At 40.0% G+C, this 26,291-nt stretch overlaps 1 protein-coding gene across 1 annotated transcript in view; it reads left to right on the forward strand.

The window, feature by feature from the left end:
* Positions 1 to 26,291, forward strand: part of NLP1 (nitrilase-like protein 1) — a 199,853-nt gene that overhangs the window by 64,695 nt on the left and 108,867 nt on the right. Inside the window, exons 3-5 of the mRNA XM_089798946.1 lie at positions 14,637 to 14,728; positions 14,876 to 15,027; positions 15,117 to 15,163. Of these exons, the coding sequence (XP_089655072.1) occupies positions 14,637 to 14,728; positions 14,876 to 15,027; positions 15,117 to 15,163 (291 nt within the window). The remainder of the gene's footprint in view (positions 1 to 14,636; positions 14,729 to 14,875; positions 15,028 to 15,116; positions 15,164 to 26,291) is intronic.

Here is a 26,291-nt window from a genome sequence, read left to right on the forward strand (position 1 = left end):
TTCAATAAAAGTTGTAGCAGTACAGAGTGAATGTGTTATTGACGGACAGAAAGGGCAGCAGACGGAGTCTATGGCAGTGAACTTCGGGAACAAACTGGGCGATATGGAGATGACACAGAACAGGCGTAGCAGGTTTCAACTCGGACAGTGGGTATTGAAGTACGACGGCCAGAATGAGATCAAGCCAGGCAAGTTCAAAGTTAAGTGGGTCTGGCTCGTATCAGATCCGAGAAGTAGGGGACAATGGAGCAATAAAATTATGGACTTTGGATGGACAGGAAGTACCTCAGGCGGTGAATGGCTCGAAGCTGAAGGTATACCACAGCCGAAAGACTTCTGTGTCAGACAATGACCTTTGGGCGACCCCTTTGTCGTTGCAGATCGACGATGCCGACAGTCGAAGGGAAAATTGACTGTGCTGTTATCTTAAAAAAAAAAAGAAAAAAAAAAGAAAGAGAAAAAAAAGAAATGAAAAAAAAGTACTGTATGGATTTTGTTTGCTCACCGTACGATTTTCACTTGGTTTTTGAGTTGTACGGTTTTTAAATTGGGAGCTGGTGTACGGTTTGAAATTAAACACTGAAGCATCGTACGGATTTAACCTGCTCATCGTACAGCGTTTGGAGCAAGTGTACAGTTTTGCAGATTGTAAAGTCTGAGATGTACGGCTTTCTCTTGTACGGATTTCCAGCAAGTGTACGATTTTTCCCTTCCCTGAAAAGTGTACGGATTTTATGTAGTTCGGAATTCATCATTTTGCATCCGTACGGTGTACGGATTTTGAAAGGAGTTAAAATGAAGACAATGTACGAATTTTTGAGCTTTGATCAGTACAGATTTCTACATGTGCTGTACGGATTTTTGAGGAGAGCCACTGACACTGTACGGATTTTGGCCGTACGACGTATGGAATTTGGAGGAAGTTGGAAGTAAAGGCAGCGTACGGGAATTGCAGTTTGGAATGTAATGTACGGATTTTTAAACGACTGGCCAACACATGAGTTTTAGCAAGCAGAGTACGGCTCCCTTCATGTAGTTATAGTACGGATTTTCACAGAGTTGAGGATGAGGAAGGATATTGCTACAGTACGGATTTCAATAGATAAGCTCCCTATGTGCTTCAATATGAATTTGCAAATTTAAAGCTTCTAGTTGCGTACGGTTTTTGCATAATGTGGCGAATTGATTCTATAGGTTTTGGCGTACGGCTTCTACCTGTTATTGCATTCAGACTTTGGAGGACATTACAGGATATTGCATAAGGAAGGAGTCGATACGGTGGCAGGATGTATGGTGTAGCTATACATTGGTAGCACAGAAGAGTGACAGGAGGTTTTCTTAAAAAAAAAAAAAACGTCGACAAATCAAGAATGCTCAAATTGAGTAACAGATGATGCCACAGGGTAGAGGAAGAACCAACGATTGCGAGAAAGAGTGTAGAATTGGCAAAAAATGACAGAAATGGTGTGTTCCGTGCAGTTTTGTGTGGGTTTCAGAGTGCTAATTTGGTCTTGGCGGCGCTCTGTAGAGCGCACCTGGGGCGTTGCCCCCTGGACCCCCAGTCATTGCGGATATCAGTCGTGGGAGTTTGACTAGTTGAGAAGACTTAGAGCTGCTGCAGGCATGGAGTGTCTGTGTACCAAAGGCACTGAGAGTAGGTGTTGGTCGTGAGGCTGTCTTGGTGGATGCGTAGAGAGCTCGGGAGGAGCTGATCATCTAGTTGGAGGCAGTGCAGTGACACTTGGTTCAGTGTACCCGGAATTGGAATGCAGAAAGCGGCACAGGTGGCTATCAAGGTCAGATGTCAGATTGGCTAAGGTGACAGTGTTGAAGACCAGTTAGTCAGTCAATGTATTTTGGTTGTTGATTTGTCTCAGAGATTTTGTAATAGTTGTTAGGAGACGACTTTTCTTTTTGGGGGGGATGATGTCGTCGATAGAAATTTTGTATCAGCCGACGGGTCCCTTCGGGAAGGAAATTGTGTATCAGCCGATGGGTCCCTTCGGAAAGGAAATTGTGTATCAGCCGACAGGTCCCTTCAGAAAGGTTCTTGTTATGTAGCCGACGGGTCCCTTCGAAAAGGTTTTTGTTATGTAGCGACATGTTGTATGTGGCCGACGGACTCCTTTGGGAAGTTCTTCGGAAAGTATTTATAACCCCTTCGAGAAGCATTGTATTCATCTTATAAGGGAAGCATAATGTAATGTTCTGGCATATGCGAATAATAATAAGAAGATTTTTGCTGTTCGTGTTCGTGTTCATTATCTGTGTGCAATTCTTAATTAACCTATGCGGTAAACATTCTGCATTTATGTTGGCATTGTGAGATGCACCCAGTTCAATTTATTCTTGTGCCCATTCTGAGATGATTGATGTGGTTTTGATGGGTTTCTGCCTTATGAGGCTTATGACGTGATTTGATGGTTTCACTGAGGTATGTGCTAGTGGTTACCTAGATCTTGATTGTATCAGGATACTATTCCGTGAGTACCAATATGATGCGATATGGTGTTTGCACTATGTGATGCTTTTGATTACTACACCTTATTTTGGTAACTGCAGCATTGCTGATTTATATTTTAGAATATGATGTTATTAGTATTTTAAGCACATTCGCATGATGATGCTTCATGAAGTTATCTGGTTTATTCTGCATTCGAGACTATGGATTTTATATTAGGATAATGATTATCATGGATATCTGATTATTGTGCCATATATGATGCATGGTTATCCTAAAATCATGGATCCTGATATATAAATGATGCCAAATAACACCTTGATGAGTTATTGTAAATAGTAAGTATGAGCAAAAAATACTAAAAATAGTGTGAATCAAAGTATCCTAAATGATCCCCAAAAGGAACACCACAAATAAACTAGGACATTGAATTGAAGAATACTGAAATAAACACCATTATGTCAGCTGAAGAGCCATAGAACACTGAAGTGTCTTATTCATAGTGTTAGCTTACGAGGACCAAAGCCGTAGGCTAACGTCTAAAAAAAAACCGATGCCTTGAAAGGGAACATTACAGTCCACCCTCGAGAAATTTGCATCTTCCTACCAAACCATTTTCTAACTTCACTTGTAAGCGATCCGAATACCATGATCCTGTATCAGTCTCAGAGAATGGCTCCACCAATAAGTTGTGCCATTTTGACACCACTGTCATCAATCTGCAACAACCTGGGAAGCACTCCATCTATCATGCAAAGCCTTCAGATCCCAAGACATCATGTTCTCCCAAGAACAGAAAGTGGAGGGATAGATCTCTGACCATACCGAGAACATCAAATGTGCATCTAGATCTAAATGAACTCCCATGGATGTTGAAAAATATCATCCTAAGGGCATAATTAGTCATGCCCACTCCAACATACGATGCTGTTATAGATCAGAACAACAGCTAACCAACTGAGAAAACCCCACTTAAACTGAAGCAACTAGTACCTCCAAGGACAAAGGACGATGGGAGCTTATCAATATACCATTCTCCAACAACGAAAGGTTGATACAAACCTCTCCAACCCCTCCCATCAGCATCTGTCCTCAAAAGACTATCTGAAATCTCTTTGTTCAGCTGTCTAATACCAATGTGTGGACTGCAACCCAATGAATCATGGTCAAAATGCTTCTCGTTATGCATACGTCATCCCCTGAAAGAAAATCAGCCCCATACTACGATAACGTATAATGTGGGAATAGTGTATCAATGGCCTCTCCAAGAGTCCACATGCTCAAACACTCCTGATTGAACAGTGCTAGGTATGCCATCCCTGTACACCCCTTCATAGGCTGGTCTAAAAGAAGTAAGCTCTACCATGTGAGCCGATAGAGGAGATAACCCCTTAGTATCTTCACAAATGACTAAGGGCTCAACCAAGACTGAATCACTTATGTCCACCTCTACATCCAAGTGCACTCTCAACTATCTCTCTAGTATGTATATCCACCAGTTGTGTGCTCGATTGGCTCTCCCTCAAAGACGACGACTTGTGATCTCCATGATGTTGGTTGTGTGTATGCTGAGTAATTTCAGAATCATAATTGTCCTCAAGCCCATGCAAATCTGAAAGCTCCTTGTGCATGACCAACATAAGGGGTTCTCCCCTCAAACCATGAATACCCACTTGCATTCTCAAGTGTTGTGACATCCTTAAAAGACTTGCATAGAAGACTTGATTGCTGCTGTGTACGATGATGCTTGTGCCAAGCTCAATTCTTCACAAAGCTCATAAATCTGAATTTCTGATTCTTGAAGGGATTTTTTAGAGTTCTTCAAAGAATCTTGGGTAACCCTAAGCTCATTCTTAAGCCTATCTACCTCCTCTTCTTTCTGTTTCAGCCCATCACAATATACCTTACCAAGCATGCAAAGGTGATCACTATTGGAAAGTAGTTGTAGGTAATTTGTCTTCATTATCACTAACACTTCTCTAAGTGCTTGTTAATTTTAAACAGGAAAGTTCTCCACCAAGGTCCATATGCATCCTAGATTACCTCAAACAATATTTTCCCATAAACTTATGGGTTTCATCAAAATATTTAATGGCTTCAATAATTTATCTTCATTTACCTTTCAGTTGTTCAGCAAAATGATAGTACTTCTGATACCTATCAATCCCATGCAATTTTTTCAAATTTATGATTAGCATCATACAACATTAAGTTGGAACATCACCATGGTGAAAAGTAGATCCATCTCAAGCAGTACACACACCATATCTTGGGACCATCTCACCCAGACTAACATAAGCTGATGCACACCATGGTGAAAAGTAGAATCCATCTCAAGCAGTACACACACCATATCTTGGGACCATCTCACCCAGACCAACATAAGCTGATGCACACCATGGTGAAAAGTAGAATCCATCTCAAGCAGTACACACACCATATCTTGGGACCATCTCACCTAGACCAACATAAGCTGATGGAGTTACATAAGATGTGAAGTCATCATCATTGGCTGATTGGAAAACATCTTAATATGTGCGATGTCAATATGACCATCATATGCACTAGGGAGATCAACCTCGTAGGATATATCTACCTCCAAGCTTCCTACCAAGAAACTTGTGCAATTCTCTAACATCTTTCCGATGACTGAAAATTTCACTTTCAAGTGAAGATCGCTCCTTGGATGTAACTGCACTAGATAACTGATTTTCTGATTTGGTAACCTCTATGACAACATCTCCTTCAATCTTCATTTACTTTTCGTCTATAGCTTCTGTAGTTGTCTCTCCTATGTTCTTCTCCTCATAGGGCTGAAGTGAAACTTGTGGCTTTGTTTACATTAGAGCTTAGAGTCCAACCTCTTATGTATTTCGACCTATTTTCTATCTTCTCCAAGATTACCTATAGGCTGCAAGTCACAAACAAATGTTTCTTATTCCTTCACTAACCCTTCTGCAAGGTTAACTTCTGTTTTGCTTTAATTTCTTCTAATGTACTTCACCATGCCCATTTTACCAGGTCTCAAGATTACAACCAAAAGGAAGAAATCATCAAAGGGAACTTGTTTTTCAAACCCCTCAGGCATGCTTTGGTACTCTTCAAAGAGTTGGATAGCTTCCTGTTCATACCTTGATACCCATTGTTGTACCTCTGAATTATATTCAATCTCCCAACAGATGGTGGGAAAACTCTGGTCTAGTGCCCACTGTTATATCCCACCATTATTGTGCCCCATTTTTCTGATTTCTGGTCTGATTCTTTTGAGTTTGTTTTGGTTTATATTTGCCACGATATGAAGCAATTATAGAAACATCTAATATAGAAAACAGCAACAAATTATGGCCAGGAATTAAAATCAGAAGTCTGATAGAGTTCTGATAATCAAGGTTTTCTTGTTAAATTCAATGATTTTCAGTACAATGACATACCTGATTGTTGCTTTCAATTTTATAATGCATAAAATTTAAAAATACCAATCAATAAGGTCTGGATGCAGATTATAATTCTGAATATAAATTTGATTTTAATGGCAGACCTGAAACAAGAACAAGGCTGTCCCAAATGTAGCTCCTTAAATCACCTTCAGATATTATTGCTAGGTTTCCAAGGTAATTGCTCAAACCCTTTCTTCAACTTAGAAATGAAATGCCGTCAAGCCCTTGCTCAAACAAATCCAACCCCTTTCGAATTGAAGTCTGACATAAATTTTGCCTGGTTTGAGACAGAAATCTGAATGATGACCGATGCTAACAAGCACATAAAACTCTACCAAAACATGGTGTTCATCTCCAACCCCTAGCCATCCAATCCGTCAATCCCTCTAGAGAGATTTCCAGTTGAAACCTCCAAGAGTCTGATAATGAAATGCAACTGTGAATTCTGAATGAATCCACTTCAAAGATGGATTTGAGTTTCCAGCTAAACCACTGAGAAACTCCAAGAGTTTCCGCCTTCAGATTTCAAGTAAATAAAAGCCAAAGCTTTCAAGCTTCTCATAGAGAAATAAAATAAGTCAAGTATACCAAATGACTTCCTCAAATCTCCTTTTATAATTCTCTCATGAAGTTTCCAAAGACCTTATTTATTTGCTTGCAATCAGGAATAATAGTAAAGTGACCTCTTATATAATTCCAATTAACTTAAAGTCATTTAATGAATTAATTGTTTATTCACCTGATGTCTCCCAATATTGGCACCTATTTCCATACAACACCTTATTGAATTAATTTAAAACTTTATAACTCGCTAGGCTCCAAAATAAAGTCATTTTATAAAAACGATTTAAAATAGCTTTAACCCCTGCTATGTTGTTATATCATTGTTGCCCCACTTTTCGTCATATACCAATTTTGCAAAATGGAAAATAACTTGTATTGTGTTTAGTTTGGTTGAATTAGTTGGTCCTTTCTTCCTCAAGTGATAAGTATCTCCATCAGGTTTTCATCTTTTTCCTTCTCTCACATTGTATGGCCAGGTGGGTTTTATTTATCATCATGGGTCTTTGGGGTAGTTTAGGACCTTGCTCGATGGAGATTCTTAAATTATGTTACTTCAGATGAACGAGCTTGTAGCTCATTTTGTTCCGAACATATAGAAAGTTGAACTGGCGGAAAATCCAGTTTTGTCTTCTCCTTGGCGGGTTTTCGCACCCCGAAGGTGAAACTCCGCCGAGATTAACAAATGCGACTTGCGAGCTTAAATGAAGAGAAGTGAATTATGTTATGGATAGATCATTCAAGTATTGCCATTAAAACACTGCGGGAACCCTTCAAAACTCACTAAGATGATAAAAAAGGGGCATCGGCGGAAAACTTAGAAACAACTTCTCCGTGGCGAGCTTCGAACCAAGAAGTCAGTTTTCTGAAAGAGCATTTGTGAAAGAATAAAGTGAGTCAGTGGGTCCCATCTTTCACTTGCGAAGCCAGTTTTATATTTTCCGAAGGCTTAAAGTAAAGTGGTTAGGGTAGAGAAGGTAAAACGAGGACAAAAGCGAAAAAGTGGAAATCATCTTCTCCTCTGCGGGGTTTCTACCCTTGAAGGCAGTTTTCGGCATCCAACAGAAAATCACTCTTGCAAGCATGGTTATTTGACAAATCGATTACAAGAGGCTAAAAAGATAAGGGAAGCATGTTGATCACATTGAGGAAGGTATTCTATTCAAAATCTAGTTGAGCTGATTTTTGCTCACGGAGTACTCCGTTCTTAATTCTCTGCAGCTTGGTGAAAAACGGGAAAGTAAAACTGTAATAAAGGAAAGTAACTGTTGGGCCAACGGAAATAGTGAAAAGACAAGAAAGAATCCGTTGTAACCTCCACATTTACTAATCTAACGGATTTATCATTTAATTCGTTTGTGTGGTGCGGATCTTAAAGATTAATGGGTGGATTGGAGTTTCTATATAGAGATGAACATAACAGATTTTCAAACTACTGCTTACTTATTTGAACTGTTATGCTATTGAGTTGACTATTGATTCCGAAATTCCCACAGTTACAAAGTCCTACTCTCTATCCTATTTTGAGTTTCAAGATTTCCAATTTATCTCTACCTCAGTCGAGATGGCAACAAGATTTGCTGGATTTGATGGATTGGGTGGAATCAAGTCTACATGGCAGAATATCACAGACACTTCACTCCGTTTCTTTGACATGCAAGATTTCCAAAGAAGGTTGAGGACGGAACCAATCCATCCCATAACGGAGAAACTCCGGGGAAGTGGGCTGGTAAAAGTAGCAGGATTTCCCGTAGCAGTACAAGCCCCGGAGCTAATTATTGAATGTATCAAGCACTATAACCCAGATACAAAGCAAATCTTATTGCCTGATCGAACGGTATTAATCTCAATTGATAGGCAAGTGGTAGTGAACTGCCTACAGATTTCCAGAACGAGAGGAGTTCTCTAAACTAACAATTGGAGGAGCCTTGTTTGAATTCTCTCTGAAGAAGATGGTGTGGCGAAAGGAGATCATGAGTTCTTGGTTCCAAAAGCCAAGGGGAGCTAAGAGTAAGGTCCCTAAAACCCTTTTCGACACTGATCTCAAGCCTAAGATTGTGGACATTTTGGTCCTCTTGCATCGACTTAAAGGTGAGGTAGAAGCCTTTAATTTTGTAGAACAATACTTCTTTTTGGTGCAAATTATTTGCTCGGATACACAATCTATTAACTAGGCGTATGAGGTAAGTGAACATCTGTCTAGGGCTCTCAGTGCGGCTAAGTTCTACAATTCATTTTATATGTCTTCTTTCTTGATATATATGTTGGCTTCCCTACAATTGTGGCCAGGACTCCCCAGATTAGAGAATTTCCTTGACGACGTGAAAAGCTATGAATTTTATCCATGCCTGCAATTGCAGAATAGTTATGCGGAGTATATCCAAGTAAATGATGTGTTCACAATGAGAATATGCAGGGAGCTCCAAGGATGTTCGGAGCGGAGATTCAACCCAGAGGCAATGACAGTCATCAGTCAATTTGGCAGTTATTTCATCCAATTCTCATCCTTTTCATATTTACGTCTTGCAGCTTTTGATGGATTTCCCCTGAAGCTGCCCAGATATCCGGATGACATGATCGTGCTCATTGAGATCGTGAGACAAGCAATCCAGGTGAATGTGCTAAGCGCCAGTTTGAGGAAAAAGGGATACGAATTTCCCATAAAAGTTGGGGCCTACAGTTGTGAGTCCCGATCAGATGCCAAAAACATGCTCAAGGCATTCGAGAACGAGTTCAAATTAGAAGAATATGAAGTGGTGAGGCCTATGTTTGACTCAAATTGGTATGCCAAGGATGTGCTTCAAATTGGAAGCGTGATCAAGCATGTCACTACTATAGAAGATTATTGGGCAGATTGTAGAGATGAGTTGGAGAGCCGTGATCGTGCATTTGCCAGACTCACGGTGGAACAGATAAAGGCATATGGCATTGATCTCAATGTAGAAGGACTGGAAAATAATGGGCAAAATATGTATAGTAATACATATTTGACCAAATTAAGGAATACTCCAATCAGTTCCGAGCCATATGTTGATATGGAAGAAGACCTTGATGTTATGATGGCCCGGATCGTCAAAAGAATCAGAAAATGGGTTGAGTGGACAGCAAAAAAGGGCTGGAGTAAGGGTAGGACTACTCAAGCTTCTCCAGCCGCTGTTACTCCCACTTCTTCTCAGAGTGCCACACCAAGTGTTACAACTACAGCCGCTCAAGGGCCTGCTCAATCTGCAGGAGGAGGTGACCAACCCCCGGAGAAAACCATTTCAATAGCTCCAACTTGCCATGGTGGTCCTCTACTAGTTATTGGAGCCCAAGTTAGCACCGAACAAAAGAGGACTGAAGAGTCGAAAGATGGTGTTACTGCACCAGTCTCACCTCCTCATGTTACTGCTCCAGTCTCACCCCCTCATGTTACTTCAACTCCATCTCCTCATCATAGCCCTGGTCCATCTGCAAGCGCTCCCCTTTTGAAGCCAACTGGTTCCCCCATTCAAATAGTAGAGATCGGGGATGAACAGAGCAGTAGCAGGGAGTCCATTGAATCTGATGAAACTGCGAGGAAAACTCAAGAAGAAGAGAGAGCCCCGAGTTCATCTAGGCTTCTTTTTCAAGATCCAAAGAATCCTTTTTCTGCGGCTATAGTGGCAGTGACTCCGGTGAGGAAGAAAATGTTCAGTATAGAGTCACTTGCGGTTGCTTCTAAGGTGATTAATACAGAGTCCTGGCTAGAAGACACCTTAGAAAGGAATAGAAAGAGGAAAGAGGAGAGCATCCCTGCAAAAGATACTGTGTCTCGAGCAATTCGCTCTGGATCTACAATAGTGAAAGCTAAGAAGCAAAAGACTTTATCAATACTTGGGCAAGATCTAGAAACAGGACACTTAACAATGGAGATAGCAAAGCCAAACAAAGCAAGGAGAATTGAAGACATGACACTCGATGATTTCACTCTGCATTCAATTGATCTTGGAGAGGTTAGACATGATACAAAGGTAGGCCTATGGAGATCAAGTAATGAGGTGATAGAAGAACAATTGGAGAGCCTCAAATTGTCAAAAATCAAGATGAAGGCCGAGATTGAAGAATTGAAAAGATTTATCAGGCAGTTAGTTGTTCCATTGGCAACCATTACTGGTGTGCCTGCTACTGAGAACCCCACAGCAGAAGAAGTGCAAGCTTTCATCTCACAGCTTCAGAAAGATAGGCATTTTGGTTAGATCGGAAGAGAATGGATTGAGAAACTCAATGCGGATGGAATTGCTCTGATCGATCAAATTGGAAATATTATCCTTCGATTGGAAAATGAGAAGGATAATATCATATCTAATCACAACACTTTGGCCGCAAAGAAGGCAAGATTTGATGAATGTATTTCTCTCCTGAGAATGATCATCCAGATGAAGGCAAAAGAGGTAGTTGAAGCAAAGATTTTGAAGAAAGGGATTGAGCCTCTGTTTGAATGGCTTCAAAGCATGCAATTTAAGTTGGAGATGATTCAAGAAGCTGAAGAGGGACTCAAAGAAACAGGGGAAAAAGTGAGGAAGACCCAAGACAGAGCATTCAAACTCATGCAAGGATTACACACTGACCCACAAACCAGTGGGCAAGGGAAAGCTCTCATTGGGGTAGAAGCAATGAAAAACAACTTCTCCACATACTTGAGTAATCTATCTGGAATGACTTCAAGCAGTCAAAATAGAGTGGTAGAGTTGCAGACGCTTGGTGGATACATACATGTGGTTGCTGGAGAATTGACAAGTCAGCGAAATGCAGTGAAGGAGCTCGCTCGAGAGCATTTGAAGTGGCTCTTAAGATTCACTAATGTACATGTGCCTAGTCACGAAGAAATGATTCCAATTATAGTTGCTGCTAAAGCATACAGAGCGAAAACTGAAAAGGGAGAGAAGTCCAAGTGATTCAGTTGACACTCCCTTTTCGTTTCCTGATGTAAATTTTGCAAATTTTGTAAATTTTGTAATACGGCAAATTGGCATCTTGCCATTTGTCATCCTTAGAAGATGAACCGATTAAAATTCCTATTGTAACGGTCATCTCTCAACTCTATATGTATGAAGTTGAATGATTAATGAAAGGTCGACAAATTTTGCTATAGGATACTTGATGTTGCAGAGTCAATTGAAGAGTATTTTATGTCAATTATTTCCTATTCTAGTAAGTTGATAGTTGTTAATTAGTTGGTTCTTTCTCTTAAACTAAGTTACAGTAGGAAGGAAAGGATTGTTTCATTCCTTTGTTTCGAGGTTGTGAATTAACCAAAGTAGGATGTGCTTTGGGATATTCAGGGGAGGATTCGTGGGAAGTTCTTGATCATTTCATCTATATTTCCGTTAATAGTTTTTGTAGTTTAGTTGATGCTGAGTATATGGATTCATAAGATTGTGAGTTCTATTGCTTGGTTTGTAGATTAGTAAGTTTTTCTTGCCTGAATTAAGTTCTGGTTAGACTTAATTTTGTTTGCCTCTTCTGCTCTCGAGTTAAGAGCATACCCCGCATTAGTTTTAGGAACAAAACATAATTCCTTGAACATCATTCACATAGGGAGCTGTACCTACCAATTTAGAGAGAAGCCGATAATCAGAGAATGGCTTTTCAACTGTTGTAAACAAATATTGTTCATCATTTAGGCATTAAGAGTCATATTTTCACAGGAAACAAGAAAGGACAAATCTATTTACCAACAATCATAAAGTCGTTTAATTTAATTAATATTATTAAATTTTAACTTGATTTTTACTTAAATCATTGAACCCTTGATAATTGTCAATATCAACTCATGGGAATAATCTATCCATTTTGCCCCCCCATACACACATATAATGCCAACTGACTACTCTGGAGACTTATTATAAATAATAAGTATGAATAAACCATCCAAGTGACTTACTAAAACTAGTAAGTGTAAATCAAAGAGTTTTGAAAGATCTCTGGAAGACACACCACAAATAAGCTAGGATACTAAGCTAGAGAATACCAAAATAAACATCGAAAGGTCAGCTGAAGAGCCTTAGAACACCCTCAAAAGTGTCCTCTAATCACCATGTTAGCCTACAAAGGCTAAAGTCATAATTTAACCTCTAGAAAAAGCCAATTTCTACAAGGGAACATTACAAGAAGTCACTCGTCACTGCTAATAAGTTGTTGGAAAGACCCCTTGTGCATCTGTAGTTTTGTTGCGTATTGGAGTTGGATACATTACTGCATAGTATTACATTATAAAATTTGTCTTGTCTGAATATCAGCCAAAACAAAGAACTTGATTTTCAGTTGTCTGGATTGCATTTATTCTCTTTTTTTGTGTGTTTTATTTAATTGAGTACTGCTTTCTTGGCTGGTTATTTACAACTCAATTTACAATCTGAACACAAGACTTTATCCGACACATTAATCCCATACTCCCTCCACATTACCAATTTGCATATTACCATTATTAGGCTCTAGCCCCTTTATGTGGGTGGAGCTTGATTTCACAGGGCCCAATCACACGAAGTCACTTGGATGCCTCCAAATTCCAAGATCCATGTAATATTCCCTATATAATAAGTATGTAATAAATAAATAAATAAATAAATAAATAAATTATAGATATTGATGAAATTGAGTAATAAATCAATAAGATTAAATGAATAATATTAATCTAAATATAAGGTTAAATTAACATATAATGTTTGATAATATCAAATAACAGTAATATATATCAAGCTACTCTTATTTTTAATTAACCATTAGTAGTAACGTGACCGATAATCTCCACGAGCGTTAGCATACCATGCTCAACGACTATTAGTCGTTCCCAATAGATGCTCGTTCAGACAATAATTACCAATATACACAGTAAATACTTACGCTCTTTGTTTAATAAATCAAATTCTCATTGTGCCTTCCCAAATACTGGCTTGAACAGACACATATGAAGGACACAACTCTTACATGAAAAAAGTTATAAAAGGTTAGTGACGAAGAAGGGAAGACACAATGGTGAAGAATAAAAATAAAATCTTAAGTATCAAACTTACTGCAGAATACCTACAGAATATTCCACACAGCTAAGGTGTCATGGAAAGATTCCAGGAAAGAACTCAATTATATATTGTCCGCAACTGTATAGTAAATACAGTCAGAACCTTGACATAACCAAACTCGCCGGGCAAGTAGGGATTACCATTCAGATCATAAGACAGCTTTATGCATCTTGGTGACTGGTATGAACAATATTGCCTATATTAACTACACGTAATAATAAATAAGAAGAAATACCAGATCACTAACCTTAATTGAATGTCCATGCTCAAGACTGGTTATTATTTCCATGTTTGAAGAAAAACCAAAATGCAATAAGGAGAAGCCTGTGTAAATCCAGCCTATGGTCATTCCCAAGATAGGGTAGAGATCAGCAACCCCTAGCAGTCTAAACAAACTGTTGCAAATCAGCATTCTTATAGACTGGAATAATAACCAGGATAGCATGGTCTTCTCAACATAGTTTATTACTAATTCACCTATTGTTATTTCTTAATAGCGTGAATTAAGTTTTTAGTTCAATTTAAGTATATTGAACATAGCTTCATTATGCACAACTAGTTGAACTTACTTGGAGACATTACAGGCCATGGAAGGTTAATTTGTGCATCTTAGTTCACAGGTTAATCAAACCAAATAGCTGAAGCAATGAAAATAATACACGTGCGCGCACACACACACACATTTTTAAATGCTCAATGTAAATTAACATTCACAAACTTCACTTTACTAATATTAATGATTTTAACTATAACAAGTCATAAATCAAATTGACTTCAAATGCAATCATTTATGGCACATAACTTCAGTTGCATTTTAAATCTATCCATATATTCATGTATTTGAAACTAACAATTAAAGCTGTAGATAATGGAAATAACCAAATATTGATTCTGAACCTGCTAGAAGTCTCAACAGCCTCAAAGAAATTGTTTTGTGAAATGGATGACAAGTATTCTCAAGGACAAGCTAAGTTAATAAATAATGTGTTTTTTCATATAAAATTCAAATTGTTGAAAATGTAGGATATTTTTGACTGCTGTAAACGTGTCCAGCACAATAAATTTTGACATGTATTGACATTTAGTGCATGGCGTCCTGTGTAATCTGTTTTCTCTTCTCCAATGTTTATGCCACAGGAGCTATTTGAGGGTTACTACTTTTGCCAGGCCCAAAGAGGGGATTATTTTGGAAGAGCTAAGCCTCGAAAAGGTCATCCTACAATTTTGAGGTGCCATAAAACAATTTCACCATTTCATGGTTTTCTTGGTTAACAGAATTTTGTTGTGTGCAAGTTATTTCTATTTTTAATTGTATTTGTAGACTGTACCATTGTTGCATTTAACACGAGTTGGCATCTGGTTATTCTGATGAACAGAATGCAGAATCTTGCAAAGGAGTTGGGTGTTGTGATACCAGTGAGCTTCTTTGAGGAGGCAAACAATGCACACTACAATGCAGTTGTGGTAATTGATGCAGATGGAACTGATCTTGGACTGTATCGGAAATCGCATATTCCTGATGGGTCAGGTTTGTGGTGGTATAAAATTTTAACTCAACTGTGTCATTCTCATGGATGTATTTTTTGGACTGCTGCAATATCTTTGATTTTGTTGCAGGTTATCAAGAAAAGTTTTATTTTAACCCAGGTGACACAGGCTTCAAGGTCAGTTGCTATTCTACTTTGTTTCACCAAATCTTGAACCAAAATTATGTTTACTCATTTCAACCATCTTATATGCAATAAGGTTTTTTTTAATATTAAGATAGTTTAAAAGATCAGCTAGATCCTTCTAGCTGTTCAGTCAAAGATCACACTGAAAACAAAACCAGTAGGAAGTGCATTATCAGCTTGATGCCCCATGGAATCATCATCATGACCTGCCTTATATACAATTACAAAATGGAGGCATAGCCTTTAGACAGTTGTTACAATTTACATTATATGCAGCATATTGTTAATCATATATATACAGTATACACCATCAAAAAAGAAAGTCTGGATCATCAATTCAGCTGTCCCAAGAGTCAGTGATGCTCACCCTATGCCCAGTTTCTTCACTTTCACTAGCACGACTCAGAGAATCAGCAATAGGAGGAGCATTAATGTTACCCTCCCAGGTCAGAGCAGCATGTTCCTTTAAGTCCACACCACTTGCATTTCCTTGGTCCTCACTAATCTTAAAGTCCTTCATGAACTGGTTCAGAGCATCATGCTCCTTTGGTTCCAATGTGTTCCCGTATGTGCTAAGATACTGGGTAGACTGGACATCATCCTTGAAGATCTGCAGAGAACCTTCACGGACAAGAATCATGAACTTACTTTTAGAAATCTCCTGCACCATAGAAATCCTCGCAAGACAAAACACACCGGAACCTGTTCATCTTTAAATTAAAGTAATCCACATAGCCAGCATGGATTCCACTCCATGAAATACCAGGATGACAGTTCCAGACAATGGGAGAACCAATAAAAATAGATCAAACTTTACGAGCAAATTTACATTCAAAGAACAAATCTTCAAAAGTTTCACTAACAAAACAAACTCGGCTGTTAACTGGCTCAAGGCCCACAGAGGACAATAGAGAACCCACAATCAAGTTCTTAAGAAGCAACGACCATCTAAAGTACAACTTATTTGGCCCAATAGGTAAATGGCAAAAAAAGTTAAATAAAAACTGCACCTCATAAAAAGGCCTGTCTAAACCCCAACACTGGTTGAAGATAGAAGAGTTTTCCTTCAATATATTGTAAATCTGCTTGGTAGATATCTCCATAAGCATAGAGCCATCAGCCCACTTTAACTGCTTCAAAAATGTATCACTATCAAGAACCTTACCTAGAAAAGAACCTCCAATAGCCTTGGTGATTGAAGTGTACGTCTTCTTATAAGAGGGGGAAATCCAAAGTTTAGTGCTAATCTCTTCCCATGATCCCAGTCAGTTATCAATCAGAAGATCCCAAATAAGAGAAATACCTTTACAATTCCATATTTTTGCAGAACAATTTGAGTTAGAGCAAGAGACTTGTCTTTCAAGTAGACCCCCCACCAGATTTGTCTCAGTCATAGCATAGGCTGGAGGGCCACCTACAACTCCTTTAGCTGAAAGTAATTTCCTCACTTGAGACCATGCCTTCCACAATGATGCAAAAACACTAGTACCAAATATTTTCATATTGAAACTCCCAATAATAATATCACAAAGAGTTATGTCCTTCCACTGTTTACCTTTCTTAATGACAAATCTTTCAATATTAGCTCTAATTAAGACTTTTCATGGCTCGTTGCCTCTTAGAGATTTAAAAACCCACTAGGAGGCTAAGGCAATGCCATGAGATCTATTACTTTTTAGCCCTAAATCTCCCAACTTTTTCAGCCTGCAACACCAATCCCAGTTTATACGATGTCTCTTTTTATTCCCCAGACCATCAGACCAGAGGAAGTCTCTCATAATCTTGTCAATCCTATTAATCCGGTAATTAGAGGATAATTAGGCAGAAGAGAAATAAATATGGTAAGGAAGCAGGAATATTTGAACAATTTAAATTCTTCATGCCATAGACAAGAGATGCGTTTTCCATTTCAATTGTTTTTTTATAATCTTATCATAAATCCAAAGCCACATATCTTTAGAGGAAGATTCAATAGCAAATGGGATTCCAATGTACCACACAATAGTATTAGGCCCAGCCCACTGCCGTCCATTAGATTCCACCCAACTGGGGGCAACATTGCTCCAACCTAGGACAATAGACTTGTGAGGAGCAATTTTCACTCCAAAGGCTAACCAAAATTATCCTTAGAGAGTTCAAGAAAGAGGGTTTTATTGTCTGGAAACTGAGCATTAATCAACTCGTCATTGTTAGGAAGAGAGATACCTCTAATTGGACGGCCAAGATCAGAGGCTCTTAGAATGTAGAACAGAGCATCTGCAGCAATGACAAACCAGGCCGGAGCAATGGGACAGCATTGTTTGATAGACCTTCTGAGAGGGATAGGTTTAGAGAGTTCCATTGACCTCAATGGCAGTGGAGGATCCATTTGCAAAAATAAAAAGGAAAACCAAATGTTTGCAACATTCTAATGATAAAATGCCACTCACACTATCATATCGTTTTTCAAAGTCTAAAAGGATCATAGTAACATTTTGCACATCAACTTTAGCCCAATACATTCCCGCCTAACTGGTATTTAGATTCTTCAAGATATATCTGCCTTTAATGAACCCCCTCTGTGTTACTGAGAGACAGTTGATGAACATGGCAGTAATCCTCCCTGCTACGACCGATGCAATAATCTTATATTGTAAGTTCAGAAGGGTAGTAGGCCTCTAGTTTTTGAGTTGTGTCTTATCTCCATTCTTAGGCAACAACTTAATTACACCTTTGTTTATGTTTTCACCAAGAGACGCTGTTCAAACACATTCTCGTACAGGGATAACAGCTCCATACAAATCCATTCCAAGTGTTGTTTGTAGAATTCAGCAGGCAGCCTGTCAAGTCTTGGGGACTTGCCATTGGCCAGAGAGCTAATGGCACCTTCAATTTCATGAAGTGTGATATTTTTATCAAGAGCTGAAACCTCTCAGGAGACAGTTTCTTTATGATTAATTTAAAGACATTTATTAAGGCCTCTTGGTTCTCTTTACGATGTTCTGAAGAGAATACATTACAATAAAACTTATAGGAGGCCCCTTTGATTGTCAAGGGATCATCAGTGAAACTTGAGTCAGCTTGAATTTCCTCTATAAGTTCTCTTTTGTTCTTGGCCTTGATCAGGTTGAAAAAGTATTTGGAACCCTGATTGTCAGCCGACTGGATGGTCCCAGTGGTGTTTCTGTAGCCGATGGAATGATTGTCGTCGATGTTTTGTATTTTGTAGCCGACGGGTGAATAGTTTGTAGCGGACATAATGTTTGTGGCCGACGGACTCCTTCGGGAAGGTTCGGCGGATAGTATTTATATCTCGTCTGGGATCATTGTAAATCATCTATCATCTTCTATTACTCATCTTATGAAGCATAATGTATGTTTGGCATATGCGAATATAATTTTGATGTTCGTGTTCGTGTTCATTATCTGTATGCATTGTTTTAATTTACCCGTACGGTAAACATTTGGTGCCATTGCCTTATGAATCTGGAAGGTGGGAGGAATGAAGATTAATGCCAAATCAGCTTAACAAGGATCGGAATAAGGTCAAGGGAAAAGATGGAACTCGTACTGCGCAAGAGAATTTAATTCTGGCACAGCAAGCTGAACGCTGACAGAGATTTCAGAAGATTGCCGACGGAAACCGGAGCGCCGAAGAATTGTTGGAGGAGACTTGGCAGCGGGTGGAATTGGTGGAAGAAGCACAGGAGGAGTTCTTCAATTTGTGTTCGCCGAGGGAAGAAAATTCAGACGGAAGAGCATCAACTCGCACGGCTCGTAGTGCCGAGGGAGCACGAGCGTGGAGTGACCTCTTCGTTCGGGATACACTTCCACGAGTGACAACTTCAGAAGATCCTTCTTCTTCACCAAGGTTCGCAGCTGTTGAGACCTCCGGTGTGGGAGTTCAGACCACCACTGTGGGAGTGCAGACCTCCGGTGTAGGAGTTCAGACCGCCGGTGTGGGAGTGCAAACCTCCGCTGTGGGAGTTCAGACCTCCGGTGTGGGAGTGCAGACCGCCGGTGCGGGAGTGTAGACCTCCAGTGTTGGAGTAAATAGCCCCAGTGTTGCAGGACCCAGTAACGCCTCTCTACCAAATTCAGTTGTGATGGCGGGACCCAAAGAAAAGCTGCCGAAGTTTGAGGGCGATGGTACAGCCAACCCCATCTGACATTGTAAGACATGTGAGATGATTTGGCGAGCAAATGGAATCACAGATGCCAACGAATGGGTCAGGCAATTTTTGGCAACCCTACGGGGTGTGGTGATTGATTGGTTTTCGGATACGGATCCACAAAAGCTAAATAGCTGGGATAACATTAAAAAGGAGTTCCTGGCGGAATTTAAACTCTTGCGGGATGATAATGAAATCGTAGCAGAGATTTTCAATACCAAACAGGGGAAGCACGAAACAGTCCGTGTCTACGCTAGGAGATTAAAAGACTTAATAAACAAAATGGAAAGCAAGCCGGTAGATGGATTGCAGAAAAGATGGTTCATGGATGACCTACGCTTGAAATTGCGGAGGAAAATGAAAATTGTGCCAGCGTCGTCATATGTGGACGCGTGTAACAGAGCACTGGACCTTGAAAGTGAGTAGAAGACAAAGAAGAAGAAAACTAGCTCCTCTGATTCTGATGATGACGAGCCTGCCGGAGATGATAGTAGCGACGATGAAGGCAGTAGCAAGAAGGTTCGTGCCCTATAGAAGGATATGGTTCGTATGATGGAGTTTAAAAACATGCAGAAGGAGCCAAAAGGTAGTGAGCTATGGTGCACGGAGTGTAAGACCGACGGTCATACTAAAGGATCGTGTCCGAAGAACCAATTTTGTGACATTTGTCAGATCATAGGCCATTCCACAAAAGAGTGCCCCTTTAACATTAAGACAACAGGATCTCCGCAGGTGTTTCTTACACAGGAGGCTTCCCCATCGGGCAGTAGCGGAAATACAAATAGTGCAGGTGCGACATTCGGAGGATACAGGAATAATAGCAGAGAGCAAAATAACAACAATACAAATAATAACAATAATAATGGGAGCCGAAGTCGAACTCAGTATGATGCAAACGGACGGTCGATTGTTTAATGCCGAGTATGTAATTTGTGGGGTCATTTTGCGCGGGATTGTATAGCGGCAAACACACCGAAATTATTATGTAGATGGTGCGGACCCGGCAATCACGAAGATTCCAAGTGTCCAAAGTCTGGAGTAAACTTGATCACTGTCGGCACGGATGTAGAGGAGGTTCTGGCAATTACACGGAGGCAAGCGGAGGAAAAGAGAAATTTGGGGGAAGCGCAAGCGGAAATGGCAAAGGCATCGTTGGCGGGGACATCTCAGTTGAAGGACATCACCGGCACCTTGGCAAGGAACTTCGCAGAACAAAACATTGTACGACAGATCTTACAAACGGAGATACCGGTCAAGATAAGTGACCTTCTCACAATGCCCCAGTTACGGACGGCCATTCTGAATCATACACTGTTTTCGAAAGCAACGGAGGACACAGGAAGGGACAGTAGGGAAGTAACGACAACAGACCCAATGTTGTTAGCACTCACATCCGAACGGCATTCGGCGGTCGTCGAGATGGGGATTTTGGGAAATGTTTTGACAGACACAATTGTCGACAGAGGGTCCGGCATGAATGTGTTGCCGGAGGATACTTGGAAGAAGTTGGGAAAGCTGACGCTGTGGCCACCTACATTCCAGTTGCTCACGGCGGACCAGCACGAGATCAAACCGTTAAGAACCTTGAGGGCGCAACCGGTAACCATTGGTATGGAACCATTTTTATTGGATTTTGTGGTCATTCCATTGAAAAGAAAAGGATATGATGCTATTCTCGAACGGACTTGGTTGGTGCAAGCAAAAGTAAAATATGATTGGAAACGAAATACCCTATCAATGGAGCACGGAGGCAAAAAATTCATAATTGACCTGCACACACAAATGGTAGGTGAGGAGGCAGCATCGTTAGACTTAGAAGGTGAAGGCGACAGTGACAACGAAAGAAATGACGACGAAGGAAAGAGGAGAATGGAACCGGACGAAGAAGGAATATTGAGACTAGACAGAGGATCGAATGACGACGACCTAGACTCGGCGAATGGCCTTTACCATTGGCAAATAGAAGACTACAAACTCTTTCCGAGTTGTAATATGGTAAGGGTCGACGAAGGTGAAAAAAAGGAGGAAAATGAGTGTCCGGAGGAATACAAAGAAGCAAATGACGCAAAGGAGGTTACGTCTGAAGAAGGGAAGGACATACAATACAGACCCAGAAAAAAGAAAAATTCCATCGTTCGGTACACGACGAATGGACCGCACAAGAAGAAAAGAATGCATCGCACCATAAAATTGGTTGAAGGGTGCCGACAGCAAGGAAATAAGTTAGATGTGCGATGATCGTAGGCACATTGGGCAACGGAAGTGACACAGAACAGACGTAAGGCCTGGCATGACAAACATCTCAAACTCAACAAGTTTCCGTCGAGGCAGTTGGTACTCAAGTACAACGATCGGGATGAAATCAAACAGGAAAGGTTTAAGGCAAGATGGGTTGGACCATATCAGGCTCGGGAGGTCGGCGACAATCGGGTGATAAAATTGGAGACATTGGACGAGCAAGAGGTGCCTTCGGTAGTCAACGGATTTAAATTGCAAATATATGGTGCCAGGAAGACTCCGTCGCTGTCATAGAATGGCCAGTTGACTCCGTCGTCGTTGCAGAATGGCGACGCCTTGAGGCAAAATTGAGGTGCTGTCTTTCTATTTTATTTTATTTTTGTCAAAAAGAAATTTTGTTTTTAAAAAAAAAGGAAAATTGAAAAAAAAAAAGAAAAAAATTGAAGAAAAAAAGTAGGAAAAGTCCTGTGGGCAGATGCAGCTGTCCGCGGATTGTCCCGCGGTAGAGGTCCCGCGGGTGGCTCCCGCGGACAAGTCCCGCGAGTAGCTGTCCGCGGACTGTCCTGCGGCAGATGTCTGCGGACTGTCTCGCGGGCACGTCCGGCGGACTGTTCCGCAGGAGGTCTTCCGTAGCGTGATCTATCTGTCTGTTTTCATTGCCGAAAGAATTGTTGAGCTTCTCATTGTTGGAGGAGTGGTTTCAGTGAAAGATTGTTGGAGTTTTGTTTCTCATTTGCGAATGAGAGATTGTTGAGTTTGTGTAGAAGATGGGTGTGCGGGGTTTTCTTAAAAAAAAAAAAAAAAAAAAAAAAAAAACCGACGACAAATTCAAGTTGTTCAGAATGAGTGACAGATAATGCCAAAGGGAAGGGGAAGCATCAGTAGTCAGTCGTGGGAGTTTGACCAGTTGAGAAGAGTTGAAGTTGCTACAGGGATGGACTTTCTATGTACCAGAGGCACTGGGAGTAGGTGTTGGCCGCGAGGCTATCTTGGTGGATGCGTAGAGAGCTCGGGAGGAGCTGATCATCCAGTGGGAGGCAGTGCAGCGACACTTAGCTCAGTGGACCCAGTGTTGAAAACAGAGAAAGCAGCACAGGTGGCTATCAAGGTCAGCTTCATTGAGGAGGCAGAGTGTTGTGTTAGCAGAGGCTACAGGCACGGGACAAAGTGACAGTGATGTGTCAGAAGCAGATTTATCTTGTTGTAATTAATCCGTTAATGTATTTTGTTTGTTAATTTGTCTTAGATATTTTGTCAGTCGTCAAGAGACGACTTTTCTTTTTGGGGGGAATGGTGTCAACCGACTGGATGGTCCCAGCGGTGTTTCTGTAGCCAACGGAATGATTGTTGTTGTTGTTTTGTATTTTGTAGCCGACGGGTGAATAGTTTGTAGCGGACATAATGTTTGTGGCCGACGGACTCCTTTGGGAAGGTTCGGCAGATAGTATTTATATCCCATCTGGGATCATTGTAAATCATCTATCATCTTCTATTACTCATCTTATGAAGCATAATGTATGTTTGGCATATGCGAATATAATTCTGCTGTTCGTGTTCGTGTTCATTATCTGTATGCATTGTTTTAATTTACCCGTACGGTAAACACTGATCCCCCTCACGTAGCCAATTTGTTTTGGCTCTAACTTTTTGCCCTTGGATCTTATAATTCTGCAGCCTTCTGAGGTGAGATTTGACCCATGATAGGTCCCCTTCCAATTGGTGATCCTACCTTTTTAACTGGAGGTCCTTCTCAATGCTATTTAATCAGCTTTGAAGAAAAGACTCTTCCTTAGATCTATCAATAGATTTTTTCTTGGCAGTAATTTGAAACATTTTCCTCCGGGTAACAGTGAGATACTCCCACTGTTCTCTTGGTGTAAGATTATGTAAGTTTCCCAGTAATTTGTGGAAGGAGTAATATAGCTTTGTTGTTTAAAGGAATATAATAGTTCTCATACAAAATCTCATTCCGTTCTTAACCATTATCAAACTAATTTTACTGTTATGTCTTTCTTCCCAAATCTTGTAATTATACAGAGAGCGCAAAACAACAAAATTGCAAGGTTATCTACTGATGCTTTAATTTCCTCATTAAACCATAATAAGATTAGGAGATATTGCATCTGTATGAAATGTTGAATTTGTTCACGCAACTGTATTTTCTGTTCACCAGGAATCTTCTATGGAAAAGAAATTGAGTTGAATCACTCAGGATTCATGACTCGAACAATTCTGAATAATCCACAACCGCATTCATGCAACTTCAATGCAGGTTCTTTATATTGACGATATTTCCAGAACATCGACTGATAACCTTCTGCATGCCGGTTACTCACAAGAGTACTGATTCTTTCCTTTCACCAGAACTGAAAGTTGCGTGATTAATGATCATCACCGAATTCCGTTATGTCAAAGGATGAATGAGTTCTGCATAAACCTCTCTTCTAACTTCTCAGAATCATGAGCCTGCCTGTAATGCTTTCCTGTACTCACGTCCCTTCAGAAATCACCAATTGGTATATAAGAAACTCTATGTTGACACTCTGCAGATGTTCTTGATAATCATTCTGACTCAGAGATTTCTTGTTGTTTTCTCCACTAGGCCAAACGGTGTTTGACAAAACGAGTAATTTGCCGCATATCACGACACCTCAAACCAGGTTCAATGTTTATTATCAAAATCTTCGATGCCTTCCTCCCATGCGGATTCACAATTTATTGTGATCCTGTATGTTCCTGTGGAGTAACTGAATGCAGGCAGGATATACGGAATTTGAATTAACAAAATTTGTAAATAAATATTGATTCTAACTCAATTAGTATTTATTTAATATAAGCTTTTGAAAATGATTCAAGAAAATATTAAATAATTACTAGTTAATATTTATTTTTTAAATAGACAGGTCTGTAGGATAATTTGGGATATTACACAGATTATTATCATAAAATTTGATAGATAAGAAACCATTCTGATAGCCTCCCAAGTGTCATCATCAACTTAAAACCATTGTCCTTAGGTCTGGATGTGGAAGATGAATCAAAATCAAGGGAAATACTGGCAGAGATGGGGGAATGATCAGAGATGAGGGCAGGATTGACACAAATAGGGGAGTGCCCCCGAGGAGATGAGAAGGGGGAAAAGAGACATCAAAATAAATTCTATCCAACTTGCAGTATACTCTTTGCTGCCCAGCTTGGTTATTACACCAGGTAAACCAGATATCAGGAAAAACACTTTTTTTCTTCTCATTGGGATCAACACGGTTAAGTCTCCTCTTAAACTTTGCCCAAAAGAAATGTTCATTCCCTTTCCACAATGTTTATTACCCCCACATTTGTCTTTACTCTGCTCAACCATATTAAATGCCCCTACAAACATCAAGTGAGCATTAGGGAGCCCTGAGGTTAGCCAATCCCATAAGCTAGCCTGATCTTTATAATCATTTTCAGCATAAATATTACATATTCCAAAAGCTTTTTCGTTCTTTTTGAAGGTGATCCATAAGGCCCTTTGACACAGGAAACATGATTCGATAAAATCTTGTCAGCCCAATTTGGGCCAATGAGGATTGAAGTATCACCTTGATTTCTTGTAGGCAGATAATATCATTTTCTTTTAAGTTGTTACACCATCTTCTGACCACATAATTTCTATCAGGCATCTCCAGACCTCTTACAATCCAACTGTGAATGTTCATCATCATAAAGTTATTTAAGAGAGGGTTTTTGATTCCACATAATTTCTATCAGGCATCTCCAGACCTCTTACATTCCAAAGGCTTAGGGATCTCATTATTCTTTTGCTTACTACTGTTGGATAGCTATTGTCTATCCATGTTTTTCCTTTTCTTTTTAGCACTTTTGCTAAGAGCCTCAATAAACTGCTCTGAATTTCACCAGTAGTCCCCTCATGTGCAGTAGATCTCACTGTTTAATTATCTGCAGAAAACTCCATCATGGAACACATAGCCTCAGGTGGGGGATTACTCTCCTCTAACAGAGCCTGTCTAGCATTCTTAGCTTGCTCAACTCTCTCATTAATGGTAGCTGTTGACATGAAAGTCTGCACCCTTGCTTTAGGTATGACCCTCAAACAACCTCATGTAACATGGAAACATCCTCCAAGTGTGGGACTTGCGCTCTGAGGCACTTTGAAATCCACACGAAACTGCATGGAACACACTATTTCTACAATTTCTCCTAATCCACCGTACGGTTTTGGAAGTAGTGTACGATTTTTATTTAAAGATGGTGTACGTTTTTAAGCTTTTGGAGTTGGAGTACGATTTTTAGAGGCAGAGTACGATTTTTTAAGGCTGCTTATTGCAGCACTGTACAGATTTTAACACCATCAATGTACGGATTTTCAGCTATTTTAACCATGCACCGTACGGACTTTATGACAACTGCTGTACGATATCTCAGTACGGATTTTCAACAAAAAGTTATGGTACGGATTTTTAGTATAGTGACCGTATGGCTTTTTTGGGGGTTTGGATTGGTACGGATTCCTACGTGTTGTACGGATTTTGAGAAAAGCCATTTTCCTGTACGGATTTTTAAAGGAAAGCAGCGTACGGAAATTGTAGTTGGGAATGCAAGGTGATTGTATGGATTTTTCAAGCATATCCTGTGTACGGATTTGGATTGCAAGATCACAGATTCTGAAGATTGGGGTGCGGTTTTTGGATGGCTTAATGCAGATTGTGTGAAACATTTACCCTTGCCGC

Source organism: Cupressus sempervirens, chromosome 9 (genome assembly GCF_028749045.1).
Source record: "Cupressus sempervirens isolate cs-2001-9-10 chromosome 9, ASM2874904v1, whole genome shotgun sequence".
In the NCBI taxonomy this organism is placed as follows: domain Eukaryota; kingdom Viridiplantae; phylum Streptophyta; class Pinopsida; order Cupressales; family Cupressaceae; genus Cupressus; species Cupressus sempervirens.